This window comes from Aquarana catesbeiana, linkage group LG01, assembly GCF_042186555.1.
Source record: "Aquarana catesbeiana isolate 2022-GZ linkage group LG01, ASM4218655v1, whole genome shotgun sequence".
Taxonomy (NCBI): Eukaryota; Metazoa; Chordata; class Amphibia; order Anura; family Ranidae; genus Aquarana; species Aquarana catesbeiana.
The window spans coordinates 566,610,425-566,622,562 of NC_133324.1; the positions used below are offsets into that span (position 1 = coordinate 566,610,425).

At 41.4% G+C, this 12,138-nt stretch overlaps 1 protein-coding gene across 6 annotated transcripts; it reads right to left on the reverse strand.

Moving 5' to 3' along the window:
• Positions 1 to 16: 16 nt before the first annotated feature.
• Positions 17 to 11,899, reverse strand: LOC141106309 (cold-inducible RNA-binding protein-like). Of its 6 annotated transcripts, none has more exons than XM_073596998.1 (8): positions 11,743 to 11,899; positions 11,272 to 11,382; positions 11,081 to 11,187; positions 9,485 to 9,608; positions 6,494 to 6,568; positions 6,309 to 6,379; positions 2,481 to 2,563; positions 17 to 82 (listed from the first exon to the last, which is right to left on the reverse strand). In XM_073596998.1, the coding sequence occupies exons 2-7, from the start codon at positions 11,372 to 11,374 to the stop codon at positions 2,546 to 2,548; spliced, it is 498 nt and encodes a 165-aa protein (XP_073453099.1). In that variant the 5' UTR covers positions 11,375 to 11,382; positions 11,743 to 11,899; the 3' UTR covers positions 17 to 82; positions 2,481 to 2,545. The 6 variants fall into 6 exon arrangements, with proteins under 6 accessions (XP_073453099.1, XP_073453117.1, XP_073453109.1 ...); XM_073597016.1 differs by having other exon boundaries at positions 6,490 to 6,568; XM_073597008.1 differs by lacking the exons at positions 17 to 82; positions 2,481 to 2,563 and adding an exon at positions 5,308 to 6,032 and having other exon boundaries at positions 9,497 to 9,608.
• Between the last annotated feature and the right edge of the window lie 239 nt (positions 11,900 to 12,138).

The window sequence follows — 12,138 nt, forward strand, 5'->3', positions numbered from 1 at the left end:
AAGAAGCACACAAAAGTGAAGTATTCATAAAAAATTTATTACACACACAAAAAAAAAAAAAGCGCTCCCCTTCCTTCAGCACCTAGAAAAGGAGAAAAAAAAAAAAAAAAAATTTAGGCCAGTATTTCATTTACATATGTTAAAGTTTCAGCTTTCATCTGGATTGGAGAAACTTTTAAAAGAATACCTAAAAAAACCATTTAATATGTTGTACTTTACTGGTTATTAGTTGGCTGCATTAGTTTTGAACCCCTTTATTTTTCACCCAACACTTGCCTAGAGTGTCCACATCCCAATATTGTTCTCCAAGGAAAGTTTCAGACAACTGCCTGCGCATCAGTCATCTTTCAGAATCAGATCCAAATAATTTTTGGCTACAGAACCCCCCTTGCTCAAGGCATTCAGTCCAGGCAAACTGGTTGTAAACCCTTAAACACTTTTTGCTATAAGGCTTACCTGTAGCTACCCTGGATATCTCCTAAAACTGAACAGTTAAGGAGATAACCCCTGTATTTGCCAACATCGGCACTGAAGCAATGGCACGTACATGCCATTGCTTCAGTTAGACTGCCATTACCAGCGGCTCCTGTGCACAGGAGTGTCATCGCAGCACTGGAGCCCGATACCCAGAAGTAACTCCAGGAGCCATGTCACTGGCTGGAGTGGTGAACGAGGACCACGGCAGGGGCTTGATCTAAGGCAAGCAATACATGAGCTAGTATGCTATGGTCTTACAGGGGTTTACAACCACTTTAAGACAGCAGCACAAGTTAGCCCACAAGATTTAACAGGGCCCCCCATGGTTTCTCTTTAGCTCAAATTAATTCGTGTTCCACATGAAGACCAGGCCAATTTTTTTTTTTTTGATTCAGTACTTTTTTTATTCTTTTCATAGCAGTACAAGTTATACATTTCTCCATTTTATGCGATACATAATATTGCTTCTAACATTCACCCGCCCCCACCCCCCCCCCCCCCAAAAAACCCGCACAAAACAAAAACAAAAACAAAAAAAAAAAAAAAGGGGCAAAACCCAACAAAAATAAATTTCCTCCCCCTACTGTATCTCTCCACCCCCCCCCCCCCCCCCCGACCCCAAAAGCCACCCCCAATATTGTCCCTCTCCCATATTGATTCATCTTTTATTTTCATTGTCCCAGGCCTCTACCCAGCTTTTCCAGATAGCGTCAAATTTATCTTGGCTCCCTCCATGTGTATAAATAAATTCCTCCTTTATTATGGTTTCTTTTATTTGTGTTCTCCATTCTTCGACCGTTGGGGGGGGGTATATAGATATCCACTTCTGAGCAATTAGCTTTCGTGCCTGAAACAAGCCTCTCGTCATTGCGGTATGGGTATGTTTTGAAATATTTGGTTCCTCCATTATATTTAACAAACATAAATTTGGGTCTAGTGAGATTTCTATACCCAATGTGCTATTTATGTTTATAATTATATCCTGCCAATAACGGAGTTTGGGGCATTTCCACAACATGTGTATTAGATTAGCCGGTGCACCACTGCATCGGGGGCATAAGGGGGATTCCCTGCGTTTCCATTTTAACTAGTTTTTGTGTAATAAAAAGTTGTTAATTTTTGAGTAGCTGACAGATACCTTTGGGATCGCAGACAAGACCTCCGACCACTGAGCGTCAGTCAGTGCTCCCAGGTCTCGTTCCCACTGCGACCTGGCCGGCACCGCTACCGTTTCCTTAAATTTACACTGCAATATCTCATATTTTAGAGATAAGTCCCTTCTTTTGATCCCTTTTCTTCAGCAATATTGTTATTTTAGAGACATTAAACTTAAATACAGATGTACGGGCCTGGACATACTGAAAGAACCTGTCTTGGAATCCCAAATTCCTCAGATATTTGCACAAATGATTTTATCTTATCGTGTTGTATATATCTCAGCCCCTGAGTTTGCCAAGGCCAATTTGATATAAAAAAAAAAAAAAAAAGTTAAGAGCTGACCGATTAGCAGTCAGGTAATCACTCAGCTCTGCGAGGCCCTGTTCACATCTGCGATTTGGAATTGTAGGCAAAAATTTGCAGTGATTCCAAATCACACTGCAATGCTGGCAAAATGCAGTAAGCATGTTCACGTGCCATTCATTTTCAACAACCCCTAAATGCAGTGCAGCTTTGCTGCGGTAAATGTTGCAACCGCAGCACACTTTTGAGCAACAAGCTTCTAGCTGTGGTTTGCTAGAATTTATTGCCAAGGCATAACCACACCACATTTAGTGGTCATTGAAAGGTGAATTGCACCCAAATGCCAATTTTAGACAGCATCATAGAGTTTTGGAATTACCCACAATCCCAAATCGCTAGATGTGAAGGGAGCCTAAAAAGCTGGTGTTTGACAACTGCAGTGTTACACAGATCTTGCAGTATGTATAATATTTTACCAACCCAAATTCACATGGGGGTGTAAACAAAAACACCCATATAGTAGTATGACAAGGCCAACTTACCTATGATTCTATTTATAGAAGTCACACAATACTGTGAAAACAGCAATCCACCAGCACCAGAAAGCTTAGCTGTCATGGTCATCCTGAAACAAGAACACAAGTTTAAAATGGATGCCACTTTTTTCAAAAAATGAAAGATATCTAAGGGTGGGGCTTTTTAAGTCTGGTTTGCAGCTGTAAAGCATTTTGTTTTCTTTCAAAAAAGGCCCCAGGCAAACTGAAAATTGCCAATATATTAAACTCTCACCTGCCAAAATTAATTAAGACTTTATACAAGCTGAGCTTCTAGATTTTACACACCTTATGAGACGCCAAAGCCAGGAAGATCACCACTCCAAAAGAGCGGCAGAGGCGACATGGGAAGCTGCATTACTGAACCAACAGTCATCTACCTGGCTTTGCAGTGTGGCATACGGTGCAAGTCATGATAGTTTGGAACAGATTCCATAGCATTATAAATCCTTTGGCAGGTAGAACATTTAACATATGTAGCTTGCTTGGGGACATGTGAAAAGCAACTACATGGAGTACTGGTAGCACCTGAAAATACCCAGCAGGTTGTGGACAGATTCTGGGGATATGCTAGATAGAACCAGACTGCTGAATAACCAAAGAATTCTTGCCAATTATAGTGTACGAGCACACCAGTACCAAGATCAGTGAGCTAACTTTATATGCATCAGGCACAACATGAGCTTGGAGGAAGAGGGATGTGGACATTAGCAAAAGAGTTACCTCAAACTACCGCACTAATTCCGAAAATGAACTAGCCATGAGCAGCTTTCGTCAGGCTCCACAGGATGCACAACACTTGACTTCTCCCAGGAAAATGCAGCTTCTGTACTTAGCAGAGGATTCTCAGAAGGTAACAGTATTGTACTAACATTGCTTTCACTAGCTACAGAGTTAGGAATCTATGCTGTTTTATATATGGCACAACTATACTATAATGCAGACTTACAACAGAAGCTACATATTGAGTGCAGGTTGGACATGACAAGTGTAGACAAAAAGGCATAACTAGGCAGACTCAAATCTCATTTCAGCTGAATTAGATTCACAATTAGGAATAGGGGCTGCCATGATCTACTTCATAGGCTCACAGTTCAAATGTGGTGCAGAAAAGCAGCAAATTGAGCGTTTCTGGCATCGCACTCCATGTATGCAATCTGCCCATCGGTGTCTGTTATAATTAACGACATTGCAAAACAGATTGAAAAAACTTATTGCAACTGAAGTTGGATTGCACTGGTGGAACACCCATACAACCCAATTCCAGTGCATCAAACACAAAATGGGCTCAAAGCGCACTGCAAAGAATCCCATGATTTGACAAGGAAGGCAGTGCAATTTCTATTTGAATCACATTTGGTGTCCCGCAGCACATACATGTGAACCCAGCCTATAATTGCTACCTGCTTCTCCATCAAGCTGATCCAGTTTCAACACTTGAAGTCATGAAATTAAAAAAAGTATAATCAAGGATTGTCTACACTGCTTTAATGTTAGTTCTAAATAGACTTTAAGTATTGAAGATTGGCAACTAGCATCTTCAGAAGTCAGCAATGGCAGCCTGCATATGCCTTTCAACACAGGATTTAAGAGCCATAAGTAACCTTTCTGCAGAAAACCCATTCACAAAAAGTGTACACAATTACCTTAGGCATGCAAAATGCCCAACTTATTCCACATGTCATTAAAGTGTGGATGGAGTGTGGGAAAGGATTATATCTGTCAAGTTATTATTGCTGTCAAGATACTTTCTCACTTCCAGAGGTTGTTACAGGAAGTATTGTGCAATGTCAAAAACCTGACTGAATAAACCTTGCCCACTTGACTAATAGCTTTCCAAACAGGTTCAGCTTCACAAAATCTAAAGCGAAGTGTTGCATTTAAAGGGGCTGTCAAAGAAACAGACAGCCATGGGTCTGATGCTTTGCATGGACACTAGAATTTGTGGTTTAGAGCAGTCAATAGGATTAGCTTAATTTCTTATAAGTACACATTTTTACCCCATTACATTTTTTAGGATTCATGAGAAAATTGGTTCTCATCTTTAATAGGACAGTAAAAATTAAATACATTTTCACCTGGCAACCAGCAAGTGTTGGTCTGTTCAAGGTTTTGCAATACCTTATTACCTGCTGCTCAAGGGAGGGGGCACTTGCTCCTTCTGAACAAATTTGCAAGCTATTCAGCCTGCTGAAACAGTCAAGTACAGGTCTAGTAACACTGCGGACACCACACTGAATTTACTTTTAAAACGTAATATTGGTGGTTCCGTTTGACAAAGCACTATTAAAAAAAAAAAAAAAAAAAAAAAAAAAAAAAAAAGTTTAATTACACTTGCTTTGTGACAGGATTCTAAGGAAAAACCCTGAAACAAAACTTCAGTCAAAAAAAAAAAAAAAAAATTTTTTACACAAAAGCTTGCACATGTTAACCTTGTGTACTACTGCCCATGAAACAGTTCGAGGATAAAAGTTAAAACTAAAAATTTGAAGCAGTTCCCAACAGGAGGAGCAAGTTTGCAAAATCATATTTCCCCTCCCAACCAATGTGGAAAATGCTTTTTCTGTGTAATACTTCTAGGTTTAAGATACTGCAATAATCAGGGTTCTATTGCACTTTCCTTTTTAAACCAGACTATTGGCATAAAAACCTGCAATAGAACCCATCGTTTAGATCCTTTCCTAAAGCTTGTTATTGTGTTACCATTTGCCATGCAGTCCCTTAAAAGCACTTCTGGGTAAGTTGACTAAAGCTTTCCCCCCAGCTATGTGAAGTCCCACTTCAGTGTTGTGCAGAAGGTAATTTCAGGAGCACGTTTCTTTCAGACTGTCTTTTAATAGGCTTCGTGAAGCCAAAAAGAAAGTAAATACAATTCTGTAACCACTTCAGTACAGTATTCAAATGAAATATTTGTATAAAAAAAGGACAATACAAACAAACATTTTAAGAACGTCTTGTGACAGATCCATTTGTTCACTTTAGTTATATCAAGGTGGTACAGCTGTCATTTGCAGCATGCCCAGGCTCTGCACTATATCACACAAAAGAAAAAAAAATGTTTTTCTCAAATAATAAGAGCTCAAAATAAGCTCACGGTTTCAATCCCATGACTATTTACATAACAGCAAGAAATCTAGTAAGACCACGCTGTAGTAGGAGGCATACCCATTTACAGGGATGCGAATGCAGAAGCAGCACCCCATTTGCTGAGCAAAGCCATTTCCTGCAGCATGAATCTGCTCATTTACAAATAAGAGCTTCACGTATCTGCAGCCTCAGAACAGCAGTATGAAAAAAAAAAAAAAAAAAAAAAAAAAAAAAGTAGTAAATGTAAGCGTGCCCGAAAGATAACTCCCTCGGAACAGCTGTTCACATTCTACCAGTGAGGCTGTCAAGATTAACCAAATTTATATAAAAAAAGTGAACACAAGTTGACATACTACACATTATTGATTCAGCGAAGCTCCAAAAAATCTTTATAAATACAGCCATTGGAAGGACGATCTTGAGTCAGGAAGGTATTTTACTCGTTGTGTGAGGCTGAGGACAAGAAGCAGGCACAGTTGTAAAGACACTTGAAGACGTCAGATCCCAGCATTTTACCCCTACACTAAAGCCCAACCCACATAGCCCCACTGCTAATATGATTGTAGAGCTTTTTAAGACTTGACAAAATATTTAGACATGCATCATTTGTTGGGCTGCTGGAGATTTACAAGCAAACCCATCCAGATACCACTAGAGTAAAATAACCCCCCCCCCCCCCCCAAAAAATAAAAATAAATCCTCACATCACACCCCTCTGCCACAACTTACCGTAGCTGTCATATCCTTCTCTGTATGAGCTTCCTCCTGAGCGATCCCCATAACCTCCTTGACTCCTGCCACTAATAAGAAAAAAAAAAAAAAAATTAAACAAAAACCCTAATATAGCAAGTAAAAGGCATTATGCCCACTAGAAAAAGTACTTCACAATTCAGAAAAAAAATAAAATTACCTGCCATAATAATCCCGGGATCCACCACCATAGCCACCCCTGTCAAATCGGCTGCTTCCATAACCACGGTCACCTCCACCTTAACAAAAATGTGTTAGCTTTCATGTAGCAGCAGAAAGGCAAACAAAAGCATGTGCCATTTTCATACATCCACAAACCAACCATTCCCTGATCAGACACTTGTAAGGGGCCAAGCTCTGAAGCCAGGCTACTAAATGAGAACGCCTGGCTCATCTAATAAGAGACGCAAATATATATTTTGATTACATGTGTATTGAAGGAACAGTAATCTAGTTTGCAAAGTGACTAGCACACTGCATTCCTCAGCATTAGGTAATTTGTTAATGCAGCCACCATACCCAAGGAAAAGATGTGGCATATCAATTGTTTAGGTTTTCGTATAGCCAAAGCTCATTTGGCTGTACCTCTCCTAGGGATCACAGGAGTAAATTTTTTTGCACGCCTGTGACCCATTTTCAGCAGAGTCCCCAGGCACAGTGTCATTCCGACCAGAGTCTGGATCCACCAGGTGCCTGGTCCAACACCTAGCTCAGCCTCTCAGCAAGCCACTGAGACAAATGGCCGGCCCCTCCCCAGCCTAGCACTCCAGTGAGAAGAGAGCTGCGACTGACAGTCTGCAGCTGCCGATTGGCAGTGTTCAATCACTCGGTTTTCAATGTAGGAGCGCCAGGGACAGATTAATCAGACCTGATGCTGCACCACCCTAGCCACTGTATAAAAAAACCCTTTACTTTAACCACTTCCAGCCCTTAGGACATACCTACATCCTCTTTTGGAAGCAGTTATACCAGGACCATGGCTGCAGCCATGATCCCGATATCAAAATTTTCAGCTGGCAACAGGCTAGGAAAAGTGATCCAAACAGTCTTTAGGGCTAGATTACACTTTCTTCAAACATGCTTTGTTAATGCTCTCTGAATGCCAGTAAAGGGGAGTGCCCCCCACCATCATTCCCAGGGCTCTGAAGGGATTAGGGTTTTAGAAACCAATGTTCTAAGTGTATATGTCACTGCCCCAGCTATCAGAAAGGATGTTATTCATTCCTTGTGATAGCAATAGTTGGGGGGGGGGGGGGGGGGGGGGGAGAAGAAAAAAAAAAAAAAAAGTGAAGATACCTACAGTCACGTAAAATGGTGAAGGTATTGTCATACATAAACAAAGCATAAAAACACCCCCTCAGTTAAATGTGAAGTTTAACGTGCCCAAGCCTATAGCAAGGTTACGTTCACACTGGTATTTAAATCAGGTGTTTGAAAGTGGTGAAATGCCCCTCAAATGCCTATGCACAAGATATGACAGCACACAATGCTGTTCATATCAAAACATGAAGCACTAGCATTGCTTCAAAATCGAAGCGTTAAGTCAGGAGGCGTTTGAAGCATTTCAATGCCTCCCTCAAGTCGTCACAAATGCTCTGGCAGGCAATTGGTGCATTAAGATTAGCTAATTTATTGGAATAGGCATTTGTGGAGTGGTTTTAACATGCCTTAACACTCAAATTCTTCATTACTGCCCATAGGGCATTTGGGAAGCATTTTAACTTGCCAATGCCAGTCTTAACACACCCATACTAACACTATAGGAGCATTTGTTAAGCATTAGATACTTAAGTGTGAACAAGCCCTGGGGAGGAGCCCTTTCACACTCACAGCACGGCCATGTTTGCCATAAAGCACTGCTAGTTTTAGCAGCACTTTGGCCACTAGCAGCTGAAGGGTTAAATACACCCAAAAAGCACCACTGCCAAAGCACTTTGCAGGCGCTTCGGCAGCGGTGCCAATTTCAATGGGCAGGGGTAGTATATACACTGCTCCCAAGATGCTGCTTGCAGGACTTTATCCAACATCCTGCAAGTTTTTCCTAACACTCTGCTCCAGTGTGAAAACTCAGACCTTCACACTGGAGCTGGAGGCGAGGCATTTCTCAGGTGCCATTTTTAGCCCTTCAGCGCCTTAAACATCTCCAGTGTCAAAGGGGTCTTACAGTAAGATTTCCTGTACAGTAAAATGTGCTGACGATGTTTGTTTGGCATTGTAGGTACAGATTTGTACTTGAAAATATTACTAATCCTAAAGCCATCTTAAAGTGGATGTAGTAAAACCACATATACCCAGTAAAGTGAACAGGCTCATATGATACACAAGGATGAAAATTCTCCCTACACAAGTTTTCTGCACATCTGCTGTCTTCAGCTTTATATACTGTTTAGAAAGTGAACATTGTGTTAAGAGTTTTCCCTTCCTGTTCCAGCAGGGGGAGGAGTCTTACCATACACTGAGACAGCTGATTTGAGGAAAGACACTTGCAGAGCTGTGATTTGAATTGACCAGCTTTCAAGCCAATTTATAGCACACACCCACCCTGACAATTCAGTCAGTTTTCAGAACTTGTCAGGAGTTATCAGGCTGATAAAAGAATGGAGCAAGAGAAAGCCATGGGACTTAGAGCTTCGAAGAGATCTAACATCACAGATGTGTCCAGCTCAAATTTCATGAACTGGGTTTACATCCACTTTAAAAAGTGGATGCAAACCAGATTCATGAAATTTGAACTGGGTACATTATCTGCAGTGTTCTCATCTCTCTCCAAAGCACCAAGTTGTGTGGCTTTCTGCTTGATAGCTCTGTTATCAGCCTGATAACCAAATTCCCCCAAGACAGGAGCCAGACGCCAGACATTTGTTATGTGAGGTTGCTATAGATTAGCATATTGCAACATGATTCACAGGAAAGCTCTGCAAGTCCTAGCCTATAAAAAAGTGGGGACGGGTGCACCTTTTCAGCAATCAAAGCTACACCGCAGAATAAGGAATTAAAAATCTTACACAATGTAAGAATTCAAGAATGGGAAGACTAGATATACATGTAAAACTTGTGCAGGGAAACTGGTTTCACCTTTGTGTACTGAGGCTGTTCACTTCACTGGGTATACATCCACTTTAAGGCCAAACATTTCTATCTACCATAGAACATACCACGGCCGCTACCTCCACGGAAGAAACCTCTTCCTCCTCCAGATGAACCACCTCTGTAGCCTCCTCTCCTGTCACTTGGTGACTTTCCGGCCTGATCAACTCTAATCTGACGTCCATCCACAGACTAAAACCAAATAAAATAGTCGCATTAAAGAAAAGCAAGCTTCAAGATTATGAAGACTACAAATGCAAGAAAAAAAAAAAAAAAATCCAGAAAATCCCTAAAGAACTTACACATTAACCCTTAAATGGTTGTACAGTATATGTCGACCAATATGGTTCTCTGGCCGATGCCAAAGCCGATATTTAGAAATCGTGGTGGCCGATATGATGCAGATTTTGGGCCGAAATATTAGGCCGATTTTTTTCCCCCCTTCATCTCATAAAATCTAACAGTTAGACCTCTTTCACACTGGGGCGTTTTTGCCGGCGCTTTTGGGCTTAAAATAGCGCCTGTAAAATGGCACCCCTGCAGTCTGTGTGAAAGCTTGAGTGCTTTCACACTGAGGCGATGCGCTGGCAGGATGTTAAAAAAAAAAAGTCCTACAAGCAGCATGTTTGGAGCGGTGTATACCGCTCCTCCACCACTCCTGCCCATTGAAATGAATGCGCACCGCTGCCAAAGAGCCCGCAAAGCGTTTCGACAGCAGCGCATTTAACCCCTCCTTCGGCCGCTAGCTAAGTTATAAGCGCCCCGCTAGCAGCCGAATAGCGCCGCTAAAACAGCGTTTTACCGTCAATGCTTGCCCGCTCCAGTGTGAAAGCAGCCTTAAGTAATAGACTTTTTTTTACATTTAAACAAAACAAACCTCCAATCAGTTCACTTGTATGTAGAATTTAGATTAAACACAAAAACAGGTAATCATTTTTTTTTCGCCCAAAAGTTTTGGGTTAACTTTACTGCTTATTTTATTTCATTAGTGAAAAAAAAAAAAAAAAAAAAAAAAAAAAAAATTGTGTTTGAAAGACCGCTGCGCAAATACCGTGTGACATAAAATATTGCAACAACCGCCATGTTATTCCCTAGGGTCTCTGCTAAAAAAAAAAAAAATCTATCTATCTATATTTGGGGTTTTTGCTTGTAAGCAACAAATGTCAGAAAAGATTTAGTCTTTAAATGGTTAAACTGAGAGCTTCTACACAGTTCAGTCTATTGATAAAAGAACCTGAAGAGATACAATGTATCTTATCAGACTTGGCAGGCTGCCCAGGGAGGAGAGAAGAAAACTTCAGACAACTTGCATTGACTTCTATTACAGAAGTCATTTGCAAGTCCAGCTGAAGTTATAATCGGCTTTTTTTATCAGCACAGCCGATTAAGTAAAAAAAAGCCAAATATCGGTCGATATATTGGCCAGCCAATATCGGTTGACCTTTAATATGCAGTGCTCATTTGTATATAGATACATTGAAGAACTATAAAATTAAGTAGCAAACATGCCTTTGTAAACAAAAAAAAACATACAAATAAAACCTTGAGATTCTATGCATCTGTAAAACCCCCATCATTTCCCAAGCACTATAATTTCTACTCTTGATTTAACAACCTTCACAATGCAACCTAAAAGATTTGATGTTTTGAAAGGAAAACCTCACCATTCCATTCATTGCTTGCATGGCATCTTTAGCATCATCTGGATTCTCAAAAGTAACGAATCCAAAGCCACGCGATCTCTGGGTCTCCCGATCCTTCACCACAACCACTATTAAAATAGAATACAGAAGAGTCATTAAAGTTCAGCCACTAAATATCCAACGGATTCAAGCACATCTTCCTACAAACTCACCATTAGAGATTTGTCCGTATTTACAGAATACGGTTTCCAGACTCTTCTCATTGGTATCAAAGCTCAGACCTCCAACAAAAAGCTTTCCTTCGTCAGATGACATGATGAGATCTGCGGAGACAAAATGGCGCCGGCCGGTCACTACAACGTGTTCGTTCACAAAATGGCCGCCGAACAGCTTACGTCATTCGTCCACACGACCCCTCCCAGTCACCACCCGGTAACGACCGCTGGAAAGGGGACCCCGGGAAGGCGGTAGGGAGGGGAAGCCAGTGACTTCGGAGTCCAGTCATTCCCTCCAGGAGCCCCGCTCCCCGTCTACACAAAGAGGCGACGCCTCATACACAACATGATACATTAGGAGATAACCGGTAACCACAAAACGGGTTACTGTATAAAAGACTCACAGGCCGAAACCGCATAACTATCCTCTCTCTCCCCCCAACAAAGCCGCCCGCCATTACACCTTACCTTGTTTGTACACAATTCACCCAGAGAACGGCAATGTAGAGTGCGCAATGACTGCTGGGCTCCTCCTTATATAGAGCAGTGTAGCCACGCCCACTCTATGAATAATTCATCACCACGGCGGACTGTACCATCTACTTCCGTCTCCTCACTGGCCTCGTTGTTCTCTCTATATTGTATCGTCAGAAATCCGGGTGGCGAAAGCAATTACCGTATATAATTTCTTTTATTTATTTACTATTATAGATTGCCGAATAAATACCGTTATTCGCTATAGTTTAGGTGGTAACCCCCCCTGAAAATAAGTGGTCTCTGCTAGTACCGAGGCGCCATTGTAGCGCGGACGGAGGCGTGCTATCATTGGCTGTACGGGGGTGGTGAGGGCAGGAGAGAGTTATT

Coding starts and splice junctions, on each gene's coding strand:
- LOC141106309 (XM_073596985.1), bottom strand. CDS start 11,374: ATGTCATCTGACGAAGGAAAGCTTTTTGTTGGAGGTCTGAGCTTTGAT. Junction 9,609..11,080: donor TGCAAGCAATGAATGGAATG/GTGAGGTTTTCC, acceptor ATTTGGTTTTAG/TCTGTGGATGGACGTCAGAT. Junction 6,380..6,493: donor TGGATCCCGGGATTATTATG/GCAGGTAATTTT, acceptor TTTTCTTATTAG/TGGCAGGAGTCAAGGAGGTT.